At 39.8% G+C, this 22,472-nt stretch overlaps 1 protein-coding gene across 1 annotated transcript; it reads left to right on the forward strand.

Annotated features, from left to right (window-relative positions):
* The first annotated feature begins 15,144 nt into the window (after positions 1 to 15,144).
* On the forward strand, positions 15,145 to 16,052 carry LOC110576429 (olfactory receptor 51Q1). Its single transcript, XM_021685632.2, is given in 2 exon segments — positions 15,145 to 15,853; positions 15,856 to 16,052. Coding segments are annotated over 2 exon segments (906 nt in total).
* Positions 16,053 to 22,472: the final 6,420 nt, after the last annotated feature.

Raw genomic sequence — 22,472 nt, forward strand, 5'->3', positions numbered from 1 at the left:
TCTCATTCCTTTTGATGGCTGCATAATATTCCATTGTATATATATACCACCTCTTCTTTATCCATTCATCTGTCAGTACCATGCTGTCTTGATGATGACAGCTTTGTAATAGAGCTGGAAGTCCGGAATTGTGATGCCGCCGGCTTTGCTTTTCTTTTTCAACATTCCTCTGGCTATGCGGGGTCTTTTCTGGTTCCATACAAGTTTTAGGATTATTTGTTCCATTTCTTTGAATAAAGTGGATGGTATTTTGATGGGGATGGCATTGAATGTGTAGATTGCTCTAGGTAGCGTTGACATCTTCACAATATTTGTTCTTCCAATCCATGAGCATGGAACGTTTTTCCATTTCTTTGTGTCTTCCTCAATTTCTTTCATGAGTATTTTATAGTTTTCTGAGTACAGATCCTTTGTCTCTTTGGTTAGATTTATTCCTAGGTATCTTATGGTTTTGGGTGCAATTGTAAATGGGATCGACTCCTTAATTTCTCTTTCTTCTGTCTTGTTGTTGGTGTATAGGAATGCCACTGACTTCTGTGCATTGATTTTATATCCTGCCACTTTACTGAATTCCTGTATGAGTTCTAGCAGTTTTGGGGTGGAGTCTTTTGGGTTTTCCACATAAAGTATCATATCATCTGCAAAGAGTGAGAGTTTGACTTCTTCTTTGCCAATTTGGATGCCTTTGATTTCTTTTTGTTGTCTGATTGCTGTGGCTAGGACTTCCAATACTATGTTGAATAGCAGTGGTGATAGTGGACATCCCTGCCGCGTTCCTGACCTTAGGGGGAAAGCTCTCAGTTTTTCCCCATTGAGAATGATATTCGCTGTAGGTTTTTCATAGATGGCTTTTATGATATTGAGGTATGTACCCTCTATCCCTATACTCTGAAGAGTTTTGATCAAGAAAGGATGCTGTACTTTGTCAAATGCTTTTTCTGCATCTATTGAGAGGATCATATGATTCTTGTTCTTTCTTTTGTTAATGTATTGTATCACATTGATTGATTTGTGGATTTTGAACCAACCTTGCAGCCCAGGGATAAATCCCACTTGGTCATGGTGAATAATCCTTTTAATGTACTGTTGGATCCTATTGGCTAGTATTTTGGTGAGAATTTTTGCATCCATGTTCATCAGGGATATTGGTCTCTAATTCTCCTTTTTGATGGGGTCTTTGTCTGGTTTTGGGATCAAGGTAATGCTGGCCTCATAAAATGAGTTTGGAAGTTTTCCTTCCATTTCTATTTTTTGGAACAGTTTCAGAAGAATAGGTATTAATTCTTCTTTAAATGTTTGGTAGAATTCCCCTGGGAAGCCATCTGGCCCTGGGCTCTTGTTTTTTGGGAGATTTTTGATGACTGCTTCAATTTCCTTAGTGGTTATAGGTCTGTTCAGGTTTTCTATTTCCTCCTGGTTCAGTTTTGGTAGTTGATACATCTCTAGGAATGCATCCATTTCTTCCAGGTTATCTAATTTGCTGGCATAGAGTTGCTCGTAATTTGTTCTTATAATTGTTTGTATTTCTTTGGTGTTGGTTGTGATCTCTCCTCTTTCATTCATGATTTTGTTGATTTGGGTCATTTCTCTTCTCTTTTTGATAAGTCTGGCCAGGGGTTTATCAATCTTGTTAATTCTTTCAAAGAACCAGCTCCTAGTTTCCTTGATCTGTTCTACTGTTCTTTTAGTTTCTATTTCATTGATTTCTGCTCTGATCTTTATTATTTCTCTTCTCCTGCTGGGTTTAGGCTTTATTTGTTGTTCTTTCTCCAGCTCCTTTAGGTGTAGGGTTCGGTTGTGTACTTGAGACCTTTCTTGTTTCTTGAGAAAGGCTTGTATTGCTATATACTTTCCTCTTAGGACTGCCTTTGCTGCATCCCAAAGATTTTGAATAGTTGTGTTTTCATTTTCATTGGTTTCCACGTATTTTTTTAATTCTTCTTTAATTTCCTGGTTGACCCATTCGTTCTTCAGTAGGATGCTCTTTAGCCTCCATGTATTTGAGTTCTTTCCGACTTTCCTCCTGTGATTGAGTTCTAGTTTCAAAGCATTGTGGTCTGAAAATAGGCAGGGAATGATCCCAATCTTTTGGTACCAGTTGAGACCTGATTTGTGACCTAGGATGTGATCTATTCTGGAGAATGTTCCATGGGCACTAGAGAAGAATGTGTATTCCGTTGCTTTGGGGTGGAATGTTCTGAATATGTCTGTGAAGTCCATTTGGTCCAGTGTGTCATTTAAAGTCTTTATTTCCTTGTTGATCTTTTGCTTAGACGATCTGTCCATTTCAGTGAGGGGCGTGTTAAAGTCCCCCACTATTATTGTATTGTTGTCGTTGTGTTTCTTTGCTTTTGTTATTAATTGCCTTATATAATTGGCTGCTCCCATGTTAGGGGCATAGATATTTACAATTGTTAGATCTTCTTGTTGGATAGATCCTTTAAGTAGGATATAATGTCCTTCCTCATCTCTTATTACAGTCTTTGGTTTAAAATCTAATTTGTCTGATATAAGGATTGCCACCCCAGCTTTCTTTTGGTGTCCATTAGCATGGTAAATGGTTTTCCACCCTCTCACTTTCAATCTGGGGGTGTCTTTGGTTCTAAAATGAGTCTCTTGCAGACAGCATATCGATGGGTCTTGTTTTTTAATCCAGTCTGATAGCCTGTGTCTTTTGATTGGGGCATTTAGCCCATTTACATTCAGGGTAACTATGGAAAGATAGGAATTTAGTGCCATTGTATTGCCTGTAAGGTGACTGTTACCGTATACTGTCTGTGTTCCTTTCTGGTCTATGTTGCTTTTAGGCTCTCTCTTTGCTTAGAGGACCCCTCTCAAGATTTCCTGTAGGGCTGGTTTTGTGTTTGCAAATTCCTTTAGTTTTTGTTTGTCCTGGAAGCTTTTTATCTCTCCTTCAATTTTCAATGACAGCCTAGCTGGATATAGTATTCTTGGCTGCATATTTTTCTCATTTAGTGCTCTGAATCTATCCTGCCAGTCCTTTCTGGCCTGCCAGGTCTCTGTGGATAGGTCTGTTGCCAATCTAATGTTTCTACCCTTGTAGGTTACATATCTCTTCTCCCGAGCTGCTTTCAGGATTTTCTCTTTGTCTATGAGACTCATAAGCTTTACTATTAGATGTCGGGGTGTTGACCTATTTTTATTGATTTTGAGAGGGGTTCTCTGTGCTTCCTGGATTTTCATGCCTGTTTCCTCCCCCAAATTAGGGAAGTTCTCTGCTATAATTTGCTCCATTATACCTTCTGCCCCTCTCTCTCTTTCTTCTTCTTCTGGGATCCCAATTATTCTAATTTTGTTTCGTCTTATGGTATCGCTTATCTCTCGAATTCTGCCCTCGTGATCCAGTAGTTGTTTATCTCTCTTTTTCTCAGCTTCTTTATTTTCCATCATTTCATCTTCTATATTACTGATTCTCTCTTCTGCCTCATTTATTCTAGCAGTTAGTGCCCCCATTTTTGATTGCACCTCATTAATAGCCTTTTTGATTTCTACTTGGTTGGATTTTAGTTCTTTTACTTCTCCAGAAAGGGTTTCTCTAATAACTTCCATATTCTTTTCAAGCCCAGCTAGTATCTTTAAAGTGATGATTCTGAACTCTAGATCTGACATTGTACTAATGTCCATATTGAGTAGGTCCCTGGCAGTCGGTACTACCTCTTGTTCTTTTTGTTGAGGTGATTTTTTCCGTCTCCTCATTTTGTGCAGAGGAGAATAGATTAATGAGAGAACAAAATGCTAGCAGAGTAACAATGTCCCCAGAAAATATACTCTAAAGAAATCAGAAAAGACCTGAAGCAGTGGGAAAAGAAAGGGAAAGAGAGAAAAAAGAAAAAGAAAAAAAAAAAAGAAAAAGATAAAGATAAAAACAAAAACAAACAAAACAAAACAACAACAACAACAACAACAACAACAGAATGTGATCAAATATGATCAGGCTGTTATATGATCAGTGCCACACAGTAGATTTGGGGTGTATTTTGGTCTTTTAGAAGAAAGTGCCTCCCAAAATTTTAAAGAAAGAAAAACATATATGTACAAAAATAAGGGTTGATATGATGAAGGGATGGAATATGACTGTAAAGATGGAAATTATAAAAAATTTTATAAAAGGAATTGATAAAAAGTTGTTTGAAAAAAGAAAGAAGAGGATTTAAAAAAAGAAAAAAGAAAAAAAAAGGGAGAGGATGTGATCAGGCAGGGGAATAGAAAACACCATATACTAGAGATTTAGGGTATATTTTAATCTGTTAGAAGAAACTATCTCAAAATTTTAAAGAGAGAACAACTTATATATATATAAGCCAAAAATATGGGTAACTACTATGAAGGGATAGAATATGACTCTAAAAATGAAAAATAAAAATGTTTTTTTTTTTAAAAAGGGATTGATAAGATGTTGGTTGAAAAAGGGAAAAAGAAAAATTCAAAAAAAAAAAAAGAAAAAAGACAGTTAAAAAAAAATTAACTTTGAAAGACTAAAGAATTATGGTAAAAAAGCCATGAATTCTATGTGCAGTAGTCCCCTAGCACTGGAGTTCTGCCGTTCTCATTGATCGGTAAACTTGGTCTTGGCTGGCTGTTCTCGCTGATCTTCTGGGGAGGGGCCTGTTGCCATGGTTTCCAAATGTCTCTGCCGGAGGCGGAATTGCCCTGCCCTTGCCCCCTCCCGGCTAAGTAATCTGCTCGGGTTTGCTCTCCGGGGCTTTTGATCCCTGCGAGCTTTCCGTACAGCTTTGGAGGCGGAAAGTGAAAATGGAGGCCTCCCAATCTCCGCCCCGGAGGAGCCGAGAACTCGGGGCCCCACTCCTCAGTGAGCCCCAGAGAAAAGCCGTCAGTCACTCCCGTCTCCCCAGTCTCTGGCTGCACTTCGTGCTCACCCGGCCTGTGACCGCGTGTTTCTATCTGGCACCCGACCCCGGGTGGAGTCTCCAAACCCAGCAGATCCCTGCGGTGCACTCCTGCGCTGCTCCTCCCAGGGGAGGAAGGTGAGTCTCCCCGGATCTGCTGCTTGTTGGGTCCCTGCTGGAGGAGCAGTGGCCCGACTGTGCCGTGGATCACGGTTTATGGCAACCCCGAGCTGAGAGCCCGCACCTGGGCTCCGCCTCTGCAGCCGGCTTCCCTGCTCTGTTACCTGGGAGCTCTGCCACACTCAGGCACCCCCGGTCTTTCTGTGACCCCGAGGGTCCTGAGACCACACTGTCCCGGAGGGTTCCACCCCCCGCTTAGCCACCAGAGTGACGTCCCTCAGCGGAGCAGACTTTTAAAAGTTCCGATTTTGTGCTCCGTGGTTCTATCACTTGCCAGAAGCGGCCGATGGAGGCCCCTCCCCCGCCGTCTATCCTCCCAAATATCACCTCGGATTCACTTCTCCACACGTCCTACCTTCCAGAAAGTGGTCGCTTTTCTTTTCAGAGAGTTGTTGCTATTCCTTTCTTCGATCTCCTGTTGGGTTTGTAGGTGTTCAGAATGGTTTGATCCCTATCCAGCTGAATTCCTGAGAGGAGACGAAATCCAGGTCTCCTACTCCTCCGCCATCTTGCTCCGCCCCCCCTCCCCAGTCATTCTAAAGAGGAACCAATTTTCATCCTCACTGAAAAATTTAAAAAGTAAACTCCCCGCTGAGTACAGAGCCCTACACTGGGTTCCATCTCATGACCCTGATATCATGACCTGAGCTGAAATCGAGTGGGACACTTAACTGACTGAGCTACCCAGGTGCCCCCTGAAAACCTTTAAAATGCTTTAAGGAGAAAAATAAAAACACACATTTGTGTTAGGATACTAGAGGAATAGAAAATATTTGGGGAACTCTTAAAAAAATTCCAGTGGGAGATGAGCAAAGTCATGGGATACAAGCAGAGAGGAGACCAATGAGACACATGTTAAGAGTGTGCAATCTATGTAACCTGAAGACTATCAAGGTGTGAGTCAAGTCTGATACATTAATACATTGACACCTATTTTCCCCTAACATAGCAATCTGGAACCATTTTCCTGAGGCCAAGTGAATACCTCTTCAAATTATTTTATATCTGAGGTCTTGTCAGGTTCTATTTTACCTAACTCCTGAAACTTCCCAGTGCCTGTACAATAATTTATATTTGGAGCCCAGGTATTACTACTGCATTCTGAGATCTTTTGCTAACTTAGTCTTCCTCATCAAGCTTCTCACTGCATTTCTCTTTTTCCTCCTTATTAATAGCATATTATCAGCTGAGCCATGATTAGGGAGGTAACATCAGTTTAACAGGATCTCAGAACCCATGTGAAATTTCTTTTTCTTTTTTTTAAAGATGTTTTATTTATTTGAGACAGAAAGAGCACAAGTGGGGGGCAGAGGCAGAGGGAGAGAATCAGCTCCCAGCTAAGCAGGGAGCCTGATCCCAGGACCTGAGATCATTACCTGAGCCGAAGGCAGCCGCTTGACTGACTGAGCCACCCAGGTGCCTCCCTGTGTGAAATTTCCTAAAGAGACAGAATTTTTTATAAAACTGGTGAGAGGCAGGTCCTCTCTTTCCCTCCAAACAAATATTGAGCATCAGGATCAGGCCAAAGATAAGCAAGGTAAACACCTAAAGAGCAAAATTTAAGGAGACACCCATTCCCATTGTAGAAGGGCAAGGTTGGCAATTGCAGGACCTGAGAGTGGGTGCCTCCCTAAATTTGCCCCCCTGTTAATCCTTTTGAGTACCTGTTATATTTAGGCACTGAGGATACAGAATAATTAAGAAGTGGTCTTAGGGAACAACATGCTCCTGGGAGGGACAGATATATAAGTAGTCAATTGCAACAGAATGGTATAAATGGACCCAAAGAAATAAGAAATTAAACCAGACTTGAGGGCTTACAAGAGACTTCCTAGAGGAATAACCAGATAAATCAATATATGATAAGATAGCACATTAGCTAGGGAAAGAGGAGAGGGAGGATATGGTTTTCCAAGCACACAGCTAGCCACTGGACTCTTTTCCAATGATGATGAACTCATCCTCTTGGAAGATGGCATGAAGAAATGGAAGTTCATAGTGATAAGGAAAAATCTGTGTCCTAAGATGGCCAACCGAGCCAGCAAGGGAGTCCCAACCCCTGCCCCGGGGCTCATCCTGGTTCTTCTCTTTGCTCTGCTTCCCGCGAGCGCCAGTCCTGTTCCTCTCCCTGCCCCGCTTCGCGCACACGCCAGGAGTGCCCAGTATGCGGTCGTAGCGGTGTATAAATTACCCCCTTTGTTTGTGCTCAGGGCTCAGACCTTTGGAGATCACTGTCCTCTGAGCCCGCTGGCCTTAAATAAACCTCCTATCCTCCAAGATCTCCGAGTGATGCTTAGTTCTTCTGTCGGGCGATCCAGTCCAGGTTCCATAACAGTAGGACTTTGAAATTTAGTCAGATCACTTAATTGAATCCCAGCCATGTGACAAAAAGCAAGTGATTTAACCTCTTCAGCTCCACTCTCTTCAACATGTTAAAAAGAAAACCAGAGGCCCAAAGTGGCATCACTGAGGTTAAGGTCCTAAATCAGTAAACTGGGACTTAATACCTAATCTATTTCAATTTCGTCCTCCCCCAGAAATGTAATCTTAACTGGTCAGTCAGTAACTTTCTGATGGGCACCAACAAGTCTGTCACATGGCCCTCTCCATTCCCCAAAGGAAGATAAAGTCAGCTGCGTGACAAGAGCCCCATTTGTTCCCCCTAAGGGAAAATAACCTTGCCCAGAATAATCCTTTCTTTACTTTTGCTTACAGCTTCCTTGCCCCACCCACCTTCCTATGAAAACCCTGCCTTTTGTACACCTCCTAGGAGCTCCCCTCTACTTGCTGGAGGAGATGCTGCCCAATTCATGAATTAATAAAACCAACTAGTCTTCAAATTTACTAAGTTGAATTTTGTTTTTTAGCAAGTAAAATATGTACCATTCAGACACCTATTGAAAGAATAACGTCACAAGAAAGTGATAATTTATGAAAAAAATAAATAAATGGTTATTTGTGTCCTGAAGTAACACAAATTGCTCTACATATGCTTTCTTAGGGAGCCTGAGAAAGAGTCAAACTCTAGCTATCTCTGTGCTTCCTCATTTACAGCACGGAGGAAGCCTAAGGGGTAAATTTTCTTATCTGTGTCCTGCAGGGTTTATGCTAAGTAGTCAGTGGGATGGTTTAGACTGAGCCTCTGCCTTGCCAGTAGGCAAATGAGGAAGGAGCCGGACCGTCTTCCAGTGACAATGGACCAGGCTGATGCTCTGCTTCTTTGTAAGCACATGTTATCACAATGCTGTTTAATGGGCTCTGCACTACCCCTCCTCCCAGTTTTGAGGCTCAACTTCTTGGCTGACTTCAAAGTAACAGAATACTGCTTCTTGGGGCCCTGCCTTTATCCAGGACTCCTGCTGCTCCGGTTTCTTCAGCTGGCTTGTGCCTGCAGCTGCGCTTTGATGCTGAGCCCAAGGAACTTTACTCATCCCTTGGTAACAACCATTGCCACTGACCTGTGACCCTGAATATGAGCTTCAGGGAATGTGCCTGATGTGCTCCAAGAACAATACTATTTGTTAAAGTTAGAGAATTAAAGCATCTTTTTAGCCAAACCAGGGAAGTTCAACAGATCACACATCCTTATACGCAGAAACATGCAGGCACTCAGAGAGCCCACAAATATTCATTTATCCACAAATATTTATTAGGGACCTACTATATGCCAGGCAATGTACAAGGCTGTAGGATAGAGCACTGGATAAATGGTAAGGTCTCTACCTTCAAAGTCTCCTGAGGCATTTTTGTTACATCATCCCTGTATAGATACACTGAATACAAAGCAAAGCCATGGAAACAGGAGAGTGGCCTTCTTAGAACCACTCAGCAGATCAATAGCTCTTAGGTGAGCTTCCTAGCATTAGCTGGTCAGACCAAGCCTTCTCTATTTTCTGGTCTGTTCACATCTGTATATTTGTAATTCCAGGACATAAAGAATATCCTCTCCTTCCAACAATCAGACTAGGAGCAGGAGTCAGAGGACCATTCACAACCTATTTGTTCTGTAGATACCAAAAGACAACAGGGAGAAGAAATGCCACAAGGTGGCCTCCAGTAGATTCTTGGAATGGTGACCATCTGTTCTTTTCAGTTTTGATGAGCTATATTGAGTTGCACTCTAGCTTCAACCTAGAAGGGATTCATTTTTAGTGGTATCTGAAGATTATTCCTTGGTTCTCTTCTAGCCTAGAAGTATTCTCCCAAAAAGTTTGGCTGAAATTTGCCATTCATCTTCCACTAAGCTAAAATTATTTGTCTTGTTCCCAATATATCTCTACTTTGGATATGAAGAGATGAAGAATTTAGATATGGATGAGATTAGGAATTTCAGGAAATATTTGGAATGTATAAAAAAAATGAGAATCCAAATAGAGAAGAATAAATTAAAAATTTATTAGATGGGATCCAGAGTAGATTGGACAACATAGAAGAAAGAGTCACTGAACTTAAAGATGCAACAATATAATCATCCAAACAGAAGCACTGAATGAAACAAAGATTTTTTTTTTTTAATTAAAAGACTCCCAGAAGTGGTGGATCATTATTAAGCTATCACATGTGCAATTAGTGTTTTAAAGTGAAGAAGAGAGAAAAAAGGATCAAAAAGTTTTGAGGAACTATTGGCTGAAATTTCTCAAAATTAGAACATAAAGGATACCCATGAATTCAGATGCTCAGCAAATGTTGAGCAAGGTCAATTAAAGAAAACATACAACTAAATGAATATAGAAAAAGACACATTGCGTACAAGGAAACTATGAGAAGAATTTTCTCTGACTTTTCTTCAGAAACAATGGAAGTCAAAGGAAAAAAACCATGGAACTTCATTTGTGATGTGGTAGAAGTAAAATCTGTCAATGTAGATTTCTAGTGAAAATTTCCTTCAAAAACCAATGTAAAATAAACATTTTCAGGTTAAAAAACAATTGAGATTGTGACTATTTTATTCCTATTTATTTCTATTAAGTTCATTAAAACAGTTGAATATTAAAGTGAAAATAATAAAATATTGTGTAATTATTATATAAGCAGAAGTAAAATATATATGAACTGCAGTACAAAGAATAAGTTGGGCTATAAATGAAATGATAGTATGATAGAAAAAAAGGAAACATACCAATACACTGGGTCAAGACATTTCTGATTCCAAAACAGAGCAACATTTCTGAGAAAAGAGAATTACTATCCTATACTATCCATCCATGAACATGTAATTGTAAGTGAATCCAGTAACAATAAAAAAAAGAATAAGACCTCAGCACCATTCATTTGGAGGTTAGGGGAAAACAATAACAGAATATTAGCATTTTTTTGATAGAATTTCATAGGTTATTTTACTTTTTTTTTTTACAGAAATGCAAAAGAACTAACATAACTAAACAACTTGAAAATAAAGAACAGTCTTTTAGAGCTCATATACTACCTAATTCCAAAACTTACTATAAATCTTCAGTAAAAAGATAGTGCTGAATAATCATAATGAGAGACAAACACATCAACCAAAGAGATGAGAGAGTCCAGAAACAGATCTTCACATAAATCATTGACATTTAACACAGTCACCAACTATTTTTGTAAGAAAGAATATCTTTTCAGTAAATGGTGCTGGTATGACTGTAAATGTATATAGAAATAAAATTAGTTTTGACCCTATCTTAGACCTTACATAAAAATTAATTTAAACACAACAAAGACCTATATGTACATAATAAAAATATACCCAAACTGTAAAGCATCTAGAAGAAAACAGAGTAAAAAGTCTTCGTGATCTTTTTTAAGAAAGAAAAATTAATTGATAAATTCAGCTTCATTAAAAGTAACAAAGTCTGCTCTTCAAAAGACTCTGTTAAGGAAAGAAAATCAATCCAGAGATTGAAAAAAAAATGTATATATATATAACATGTACATTTGAAAAAGCACTTGTATGCAGATTGAATAAAGAACTCTTACAACTCAATAATCGTAAGACAATCCAATAAAAGCAGGCAAACTTTTAATCTAAATATTTTCACATAAGATATGCAAAGGGCTAAGGACTATGTGAAAAGATGATCAAATAATTAGTTCTGAAGGAAATGCAAATTTAGGAGGAGGGTAAAAAAAATTAAAAAAAGTAAAAAGGAAATGCAAATTTAAATCACCATAAAATGACTTATAGACACTGGAATGACTATATAGTTAAAACAACAGACAGTACCATGTGTTGTTATGGATGTGGGGAGTAAAATTCTTCAACAGTTGTGGGAAATACTTGAGAATTGAAATGTTGAGGCACAGTGTGTTTCACTGAATAGATCAAGGTCGCATAGCTGGTAGAGGACACAGTCAGAATTTGAATCAAGAGGTCTAGAGTCAGAGCTCAATACTTTACCAAAATGCAAGTCAATGGCATGCTAGTCAAAGTCTGTATTTTTCAGTCTTTAATATTATCTGTTGGGAGACAATATATTTTGAAATAATACTATGGATTTGAAATATTATTAGAAACATAGATCTCATCTTTCTCTGTTCTCTCCATCTAAATGTAACTGATAACATTTCTTTTGGCTTCCTTCTTATACCTTAGTTATTTGCCTGCTCTTTCTAAACAAAGATGTATCATTTTGGCTTATGCATTACCAAGATATAACACTGTTTCTGGCATTAAAGGGTTAAGTAATATAGGTTTGCTGAAATTTCTGAGAACAAACACGAGGGTCCCCCAACTACTTTTAAGTTGCTAATAGAACACATTCTTAATAATCTAATTTTCTTATCAAAGATCCTAACACCGTGCTTGCAGATTAGGAAAAAAGTGAAAAAAATAAATAAAATAACTGCATCTTGGAAAGTTTGGATAATAATAATAATAACAAAAATAATAATAACAATGAGTATCATAACAGTATAGTTAGAATTAGTATAATTAGTATTTATAGCTAACAATTATTTAGACTTTGATATGTCTCAGAAAGTGTCTTCAGCACTTTCCAAACATGATTTTTACCTTTGACATACTGAAAGTAAAATTAAGGCAAAGAAATTTTAATTTAGCAGCTGCCCAGAGTCACACAATTAGTGAGTATTCAAATTAGATTTTGAATCCAAATTAGCCTAATTCACAACCACTTAAGTAGGAAAATGAAATATTAGTTCTTCTCTAAAAGAAAAAGGATTACTGAACATAATGGGGAAAACGATATAAAAATTTTGAAAACAATTCTGTTTTATAAATAAAAATACTGATATTATCCTAGTATAGACTAAAGTAAGAGTTACCTCATCCTTAATTCAATCTTTTATCATTACACTTCCCTGACTCTCATTTATCTTTGCAATTAATGGCTAAACAGACAAAAGCACAGTGTGTAATAGAGAAAAGTGCTGGAAAGTTCCTGGTTTAGCATTTCATATGATAAATACTTCATAAAGAGAATTTCCTCTCTTTGGAAATTGTTTCTCTGTCCAAAGAATTCCAGAAATTCTCAGTCAAAAACATCTCTAGAGAGGTGCACTTGGGTGGCTCAATCAGTTAAGAGTCTGACTCTTGATCTCGGGTCAGGTCATGATCTCAGGGTCATGAGTTCAAGTCCGGCTTTGGGCTCAATGCTGGGTGTGGAGCCTACTTAAAGCAAAAACAAACAAACAAAAAACATCTCTAGAGAAACTATTTACACAAAGCTTTTGCTTGGTTGTTTTGGTTTTAATGTTGGTCAGATTGTTCTTGGAAAATCAGCTTGGAATCTGTATGTACTTCTGTGTCCTTAACTAGATGTGGTCCAGGGCAGACTATGCCACACAAATCTTTCTTGTTTCCATACCTTGGGTTCCTATAAGGCCCAAGGGCTACCCCCTTCCCTGAGGACCTGTAGGAGCCTATACAAATGCTTCTGCTCAGCAGGGTGAGGAGTTCTACAGAAAAAGCAAGGCACTTGGCTAACAGGTGAAGTACATGGTCATGGATTACCAGAAAGAAAGGACAGAAAGTGAGGCTGAGCAGGAAGACTTATCTCTATGAACTGGACATAGAGATATATGTCACTGCCGAGCTGGAGGAAGGAAGGGTGATGCTCTGGGATCTTGAGGGACAGGAGCTAAAAGTACATTATGGTAGTGTGCCAAGGCACAGATTGCTGAAGGGAACTTTCTCTGGGTAATGTTATTTTTGGAGAAAAGGCACCAAAAAAAAGGGGTCTCTCACTGATGGAAAAACTGTTTGAACTCTGATGCCATTATGAGGCAGGAGAATGATGGGTAAATAGAAGAGATTCTGATTTCCATAGCCCAGGATTTCCTCCCTTCCCGTTCTCTTCTGCTTCCTCAATCTACCAGTCTTCATAGTGGGTAAGATAACACCTATGTTCACCCTGAGTCACAAGAGGTATTCCAAGTAATGCTTTCCATTTTCTCATAGAGGACAGAAATATCAAGAGCAAGTTTACAGAAGGCAGAAGGAAGTTTTACCAGATAGCAATGTTAAAAACAAACAGATGAAATAGTTTATCCAAACAACTGTAAAAGAGGGAAAATATTTTTCCCTTTATCCTTCTAGGTTTTTGGCTGAGGCCTCCCTCTAGTTAAAGATTATTGGGAGAAAAATAAGCAAAATTTAATAATGTATATACCTCCTGTATACATGGGACTTACCCTGGAAAAGTGAGTAACTCCTTGAAATGGCCCAAACTATCACCTTAAATGCCTTCTTTGGATAAAGACAAAGGAAGATGTTGGAGGGCTGGGTGGGTAGGAGGGAGGGCTTCTAATGGGAGGTTCCCAGGGAAAGCACAGTAAACAAGGGAATGGTTGTTATGCAGGTTTACATCTTCTTTGTCTTCTGCCTTCTTTTTTGATAAGAGTTTCCAAAGATTTCCTCATTCTCCTCTTCTAGGTCTCCCTTATAAATGTAAATGTTTCACAGGTCACTGTAAGGATCCCAAAAGTAATGTCTACTCAGCTTTCAGAGATTGTTCTATGTCTGCTGTTTCTTAGAAATAATCACTTCAAGATAATCATTAAACCAAACAGGAGTGTTTTGGGATGGCAGATTCTGCTCCCATTCACATTCATCAATATGAGCTTAAACAGTTTTACAGAAACCTACTAGCTGATACAATGGATCCAATTGCTTTATGCACCAAGAGGATATTTTTCCTTAATCCAACCCTATGAAACTGTTCCCACAGAGATGATCCTACCTATCATTGCAGTCTTTCCCAGAAAGTGTTTCCTAGGCCAGTCTTTTATTTTTTTATTTTTTATTTTATTTTGTAAAAAGATTTACTTATTTATTTTGGTGGGGAGGGGCAGAAGGAGAGGGAGAGGGAGATAGAATCTAGAGCAGACTCCCCGCTGAGCACAGAGCCCAACATGGGGTCTTGATCTCAGGACCTTGAGATCATGACCTGAGCCAAAATCAAGAGTTGGATGCTTAACCAACTGAACTACCCAGGCACCCCTAGGTTAGTTTTTTAGTATGAGTTCTTTTGACAGATATCTGAGCACCAGTTTTACCCATTTAGCTCATGTACAGTCCTTTCCAACAAGGTCCCTGCACCCATCTGATTCTAAAAGTTCCTTCTTAGGGCGCTTAGATTCTGAAGACGGTCTTTATCTTTTCCCACTCCTTTATCTCAGTTTACTTCTCTACGGTTTGCTTGGCTCAAAAGAGTCAATTGGCATATTGGAATTGCTTTGTACATTTACTGGTCTTAGCTTTGTCTTTTTCTCCTAACCTTATGGCATCCAATGATGTCTTACAGTAATCTTTTCTCCACAGCTCTTCTTTCCAACAGCCATAAAGTACCTCTACACCTTCCTGCTGCAAAGGCATAACTGCTTTCTACACAGATAAAGAAGACTTTGGGTTACAACTAATGAGAACTTCATGCTCTCAACTCACCAGTTGACAAGAGATGACAAGCTAGGAGCTAAAACAAGCAAAAGTGATAAAACATTTTAAAACTCATTTCCCAGATAGCTCCCTTTCCCCGGGTCTTCTCCGATGATCTATCAGAGTGACTTCAAGTAGTCATAGAACATTTACTCAAATCCTTATGTTGTCCACTTTTCACAGATTTGGCAAAGAACTCTGGTCTTGAGACTGCCTCCTCCAGTCATGTTTTTGGTTACTAACTCCATTCAAGTCCCCTTCTTATTCATCCTCATGGGCATCCTTGGCTTTGAGGTTTTCCATACCTGGATTTCCATCCCTTTCTGTTGTCTCTACACAGTCTCCATCATGGGCAATATCACCATTCTTGCTGTCATCAGGACAGAGCCCTCCCTACATGACCCCATGTACTTGTTCCTCTCTATGTTGGCTCTAACAGACCTGGGGCTTACCCTAACCACTTTGCCTACAGTCATGGGGGTCCTCTGGTTTGGTGCCTCAGAGATCAACTTTGAGGCTTGTTTTTCCCAGTTCTTCTTCCTCCATGGATTCTCTTTTATGGAATCTTCTGTGTTGTTGGCCATGTCCTTTGATCACTATGTGGCCATCTGCCACCCCCTCCATTATGTCTCCATCCTCACCAACCAAGTAATCAGCAGAATAGGGGTAGCCATCATTTGCTGCTGTGTTCTGGCTGTTCTTCCCCCATTGTTCCTGCTAAAAAGGCTTCCCTTCTATGGCTCCCACCATCTCTCCCACTCCTACTGCCTCCATCAAGACATGATTCATCTGGTGTGTGCTGACACCACTGTCAGTAATTGGTATGAATTTGTTCTAGCTCTGGTCATTATTACATTGGACCCCCTGCTCATTGTGTTTTCCTAAGCACTCATCCTGAGAAGTGTCTTGACAATCAGCTCCTGGGTTGAAAGACTCCGGCACTCAATAACTGTCTATCCCACATTCTGGCTGTTTTGGTCCTCTATGTGTCCATGGTGGGATTGTACATGACTCACCACTTTGCCAAGCATGCCCCTCCAATTGTACATGTCATATTGGCCAATATTTATCTACTAGCACCTCCTGTGATGAACCCCATTATCTACAGTGTTAAAACAAAACAGACCCACTGAGGCATTTTTCACCTCTTTTGTCATAGACAATTGCAGTAGAGTGTGGAGAAGTGGATTGTGGGTACTATTCCTTAAAGAAAATTGGGGAACTTGGAAAGTTATGGTTTGGGTGTCCAGTCATGTATGAATCATAAAACAGGAATGGGTATTAAATACATTTATTGTGCTCCCTGAATTGGTTATTTATTTATTTATTTATTTATTTATTTATTTATTTAAAGATTTTATTTATTTATTTGACAGAGAGAGATACAGCGAGAGAGGGAACACAAGCAGGGGGAGTGGGAGAGGAAGAAGCAGGCGTCCCGCAGAGCAGGGAGCCCGATGTGGGGCTTGATCCCAGAACCCTGGGATCATGACCTGAGCCGAAGGCAGACGCTTAATGACTGAGCCACCCAGATGCCCCCCTGAATTGGTAATTTAAACTAAGCTGAACCATCTACCCATCATGTAACTGCTCCATTTACATGAGATTTTTGTATACCGAGTTCCTCAAAGCTATAATTCTCAACTGTATCGTATGGATGGAGGTTTCTGTGATTTGTCCTACAAAACAGACCACCCCAACCTGCATGTACACAGGCAGGCTAAAAATGTTGTGAGATTCTTGCTGCATAAGTGACCTTGGGAGCCTGGTTAGTTGACATAATCTGGCTTACAGGTCATAATTGGTCCTTCTGGTCTGGACACCAAGAGCTGTAAATCTTGCCTTAAATCTTCTCCAGCCCCAGGTTACGCTGGCCCCCCAGAATGGAATCTGGAAGGTAAGGCAAGCACATATGGCCTGGGCTCCTTGAACACATAAAGACATGATAACATAGAAATGCAGTTTGCTCCAAACTGCACGTAGGCAAACAAATGTTTAACTTCAGACCCTGCCATCTGCCCTATAATTATGGCCCTTATGGAGATGGTCAGTTGGAAGTCTCACCTGAGGGGAGGATGTTCCACCCAGGCCTCTCTATCAGGACTCCAGCCTGGCTGTCTCCACCCCTGGGGCTTCCCCAGCTAATGAGGTTGGATGCTGTAAGTACCCCATCTGATGTAACTGTCTTATTCTCCTTTACTGCTTACTATTGCCCTCGTCTATGCTCAGATTTCCCTTTTCCTCTTTCTGTTTCTATTAGATATTTATAATATTAATAAAGTGGTTTTTTTCCTCCTTGGAAACTGAGAGTATGGGTGCTGTGAATCTTTTGTTTAGAACATCAACTTTTTCTTTTTGCTTTCATTTACTCATGAAATTTTTAAACTACTAATTCTATTTAGCCAATACTGTTTTTATCTATCAGTTAACATGAGTTCATGGCTTCCCTGATTATAACTGTAAGATCCTCTGTCAGACATGTTTTTCACTGCTTCTGGCTTTATCATATTCTGCCTTTGCTGGGTAAAAAGACTCTTATGGAGGGAGGAACAAGATGGCAGCGGAGTAGGAGACCTAAATTTTGTCTGGTCCCAGGAATTCAGCTAGATAGTGATCAAACCACTCTGAACACCTATGAACTCAACAGGAGATTGAAGAAAAGAATAGCAGCAACTCTGAACAGAAAAGCGACCACTTTTTGTAAGGTAGGACATGCAGAGAAGTGAATCTGAGGCAATCTTCATGAAGATAGGTGACAGGGGAGGGGGCCTTCGTCAACCACTACTGGCAAGTGATAGAGTGGTGGAGCACAAAATCAGAACTTTTAGAAGTTGGCTCCACTGAGGGACATCACTCCAGTCGCTAAGCTGGAGGTAGAGCCCTTACTGGGACATTGTGGTCTCAGGACCCTCGGTGTCACAGAAAGACCAGGGGTGCCTGAGTGCAGCAGAGCTCCCAGGTATTGGAGCAGGGAAGCCAGCTGCAAAGATGGAGCCAAGGAGTGGGCTCTCAGCTCGGGGTTGCTATGAATTGTGATCCACAGCACAGTCAGGCCACTGCTGTTCCAGCAGGGACCCAAAAAGCAGCAGATCTGGAGAGAATCCCCTTCCTCCCTCATGAGGAGCGGCATGGGAGCACACTGCAGGAATCTGCTGGGCTTGGAGACTCCACACGGGGTCGTGTGCCAGAGATAGAAATGCTCAGTCACAGGCCAGGTGAGCATGGAGTGTGGCCGGAGACCAGGGTAGATGGCTCACTGATAAGTGGGGCCTCAGGTTCTCAGCTCCATCGGGGTGGAGATTAGGAGGCTGCCATTTTCTTTCCCATCCTCCAAAGCTGTATGGAGAGCTTGCAGGGAACAAAAGCTCTCCAGAGCAAGCCTGAGCAGATGAGAGCCCAGCCCCCGGCAAGGGCGGGGCAAGTCTGCCTCGGGCAAAGACATTTGAGAACCACTGCAACAGGCCCCTCCCCCAGAAGATCAGCAAGAACAGACAGCCAAGACCAAGTTTACCGATCAATGAGAACGGCAGAACTCCAGCGCTAGGGGAATACAGCACACAGAATTCATGGCTTTTTTTTTTTTTTTAAAGATTATCTATCTATTTATGTGACAGAGAGAGACACAGCGAGAGAGGGAACACAAGCAGGAGGAGTGGGAGAGGGAGAAGCAGACTCCCCGCCGAGCAGGGAGCCCGATGCAGGGCTCAATCCCAGGACACTGGGATCATGACCCGAGCCGAAGGCAGACACTTAATGACTGAGCCACCCAGGGGCCCCAATTCATGGCTTTTTTCCCATGATTCTTTAGTTTAGAAAATTTTTAAAATTTTCTTTTTTTAAAATTTTTCATTTACCTTTTTCAACCAAACCTTATCAATCCCTTTTTTAAAAAATCTTTTTTATTTTTCACTTTCAGAGTCATATTCTAACCCTTCATATTAGTTAACCTTATTTTTGGTGTATATATATATATAAGTTGTCCTCTCTTTAAAATTTTGGGATGCAGTTTCTTCTAACAGAATGAAATATACCCTAAATCTCTAGTGTATGGCTTTATTCTAGTCTTCTACATGATCACATTCTCTCCTTTTTTTTTTTAATCCTCTTCTTTCTTTTTTCAACCAACTTTGTATTTTATCAATTCCTTTTAAAAAATCTTTTATAATTTTCATATGTACAGTCATATGCCATCCCTTTATCATATTTACCCTTATTTTTGTACATATATAAGTTTTTCTTTCTTTAAAATTTTGGGAGGCACTTTCTTCTAACAGACCAAAATACACCCAAAATCTAGTGTGTGGCACTGATCTATTCACCAGCCTGATCATATTTGATCATATTCTTTTTTTTTCTTTTTCTTTTTCTTTTTTCTTTCTTTCCCTTTCTTTCCCCCCAGTTTCAGGTCTCTTCTGATTTGTTTCGTGTAAATTTTTCTGGGGTCGTTATTACCCTGTTAGCATTTTGTTCTCTCATTCATCTATTCTCCTATGGACTAAATGACAAGATGGAAAAAATCACCTCAAAAAAAAAAGGAACAAGAGGCAGTACCAACTGCCAGGGACCTAATCAATACGGACATTAGTAAGATGTCGGGACTAGGGTTCAGAATGACGATTTTAAAGATACTAGCTGGGCTTGAAAAAAGCATGGAAGGTATTAGAGAAACCCTTTCTAGAGAAATGAAAGGACTAAAATCTAACCAATTTGAAATCAAAAGGGCTATTTATGAGGTGCAATCAAAAATGGGGGCACTAACTGCTAGGCTAAATGAGGCAGAAGAGAGAATTAGTGATATAGAAGACCAAATGATGGAAAATAATGAAGCTGAGAAAAAGAGAGATAAACACTACTGGATCACCAGGGCAGAATTTGAGAGATAAATGATACCATAAGATGAAACAATATTAGAATAATTGGGATCCCAGAACAAGAAAGAGAGAGGGCAGCAGAAGGTATATGGGAGCAAATTATAGCAGAGAACTTCCCTAATTTGGGGAAGGAAAAGGCATCAAAATCCAGGAAGCACAGAGAACCCCTCTCAAAATCAATAAAAATAGGTCAACACCCCGACATCTAATAGTAAAACTTATGAGTTTCAGAGACAAAGAGAAAATCGTGAAAGCAGCTCAGGAGAAGAGATCTGTAACCTACAATGGTAGAAACATTAGATTGACAACAGACCTATCCACAGAGACCTGGCAGGCCAGAAAGGACTGGCAGGATATATTCAGAGCACTAAATGAGAAAAATATGCAGCCAAGAATACTCTATCCAGCTAGGCTGTCATTGAAAATAGAAAGAGAGATAAAAAGCTTCCAGGACAAACAAAAACTAAAGGAATTTGCAAACATGAAACCAGCCCTACAAGAAATCTTGAAAGGGGTCCTCTAAGCAAAGAGAGAGCCTAAAAGCAACATAAACCAGAAAGGAACACAGACAATATACAGTAACAGTCCCCTTACAGGCAATACAATGGCACTAAATTCCTATCTTTCCATAGTTACCCTGAATGCAAATGGGCTCAATGCCCCAATCAAAAGATACAGGGTATCAGATTGGATAAAAATACAAGACCCATCGATATGCTGTCTGCAAGAGACTCATTTTAGATCCAAAGACACCCCCAGATTGAAAGTGAGGGGGTGGAAAACCACTTACCATGCTAATGGACACCAAAAGAAAGCTGGGGTGGCAATCCTTATATCAGACAAATTAGATTTTAAACCGAAGACTATAATAAGAGATGAGGAAGGACACTATATCATACTTGAAGTGTCTATCCACCAAGAAGATCTAACAATTGTAAATATCTATGTCCCTAACATGGGAGCAGCCAATTATATAAGGCAATTAATAACAAAAGCAAAGAAACACACCGACAACAATACAATAATAGTGGGGGACTTTAACAACCCCCTCACTGAAATGGACAGATCATCTGAGCAAAAGATTAACAAGGAAATAAAGACTTTAAATGACACACTGGACCAAATGGACTTCACAGATATAATCAGAACATTCTATCCCAAAGCAACAGAATACACATTCTTCTCTAGTGCCCATGGAACATTCTCCAGAATAGATCACATCCTAGGTCACAAATCAGGTCTCAACTGGTACCAAAAGATTGGGATCATTCTCTGCCTATTTTCAGACCACAATGCTTTGAAACTAGAACTCAATCACAAGAGGAAAGTCGGAAAGAACTCAAATACATGGAGGCTAAAGAGCATCCTACTAAAGAATGAATGGGTCAACCAGGAAATTAAAGAAGAATTTAAAAAGTTCATGGAAAAAAATGAAAACACAACTGTTCAAAATCTTTGGGATGCAGCAAAGACAGTCCTAAGAGGAAAGTATATAGCAATACAAGCCTTTCTCAAGAAACAAGAAAGGTCTCAAGTACACAACCTAACCCTATACTTAAAGGAGCTGGAGAAAGAACAGCGAATAAAGCCTAAACCCAGCAGGAGAAGAGAAATAATAAAGATCAGAGCAGAAATCAATGAAATAGAAACCAAAAGAACAGTAGAACAGATCGATGATTGATAATCCCCTGGCCAGACTTATCAAAAAGAAAAGAGAAATGACCCAAATAAATAAAATCATGAATGAAAGAGGAGAGATCACAACCAACACCAAAGAAATACAAACAATTATAAGAACAAATTACGAGCAACTCTATGCCAGCAAATTAGATAACCTGGAAGAAATGGATGCATTCCTAGAGATGTATCAACTACCAAAACTGAACTAGGAAGAAATAGAAAACCTGAACAAACCTATAACCACTAAGGAAATTGAAGCAGTCATCAAAAATCTCCCAACAAACAAGTGCCCAGGGCCAAATGGCTTCCCAGGGGAATTCTACCAAACATCTAAAGAAGAATTAATACCTATGCTTCTGAAACTGTTCCATAAAATAGAAATGGAATGAAAACTTCCAAACTCATTTTATGAGGCCACCATTACCTTGATCCCAAAACCAGACAAAGACCCCATCAAAAAGGAGAATTACAGACCAATATCCTTGATAAACATGGACGCAAAAATTCTCACCAAAATTCTAGCCAATAGGATCCAACAGAACATTAAAAGGATTATTCACCATGACCAAGTGGGATTTATCCCTGGGCTGCAAGGTTGGTTCAACATCCGCAAATCAATCAGTGTGATACAATACATTAATAAGAGAAAGACTAAGAACCATATGATCCTCTCAATAGATGCAGAAAAAGCTTTTGACAAATTACAGCATCCTTTCTTGATCAAAACTCTTCAGAGTATAGGGATCGAGGGTACATACCTCAATATCATAAAAGCCATCTGTGAAAAACCTACAGCGAATATCATTCTCAATGGGGAAAAACTGAGAGCTTTCCCCCTAAGGTCAGGAATGTGGCAGGGATGTCCACTATCACCACTGCTATTCAACATAGTACTAGAAATCTTAGCCACAGAATCAGATAACAAAAAGAAATAAAAGGCATCCAAATTGGCAAAGAAGAAGTCAAACTCTCACTCTTTGTAGATGATATGGAAAACCCAAA

Source organism: Neomonachus schauinslandi, chromosome 11, assembly GCF_002201575.2.
Source record: "Neomonachus schauinslandi chromosome 11, ASM220157v2, whole genome shotgun sequence".
NCBI classification, from domain to species: Eukaryota; Metazoa; Chordata; class Mammalia; order Carnivora; family Phocidae; genus Neomonachus; species Neomonachus schauinslandi.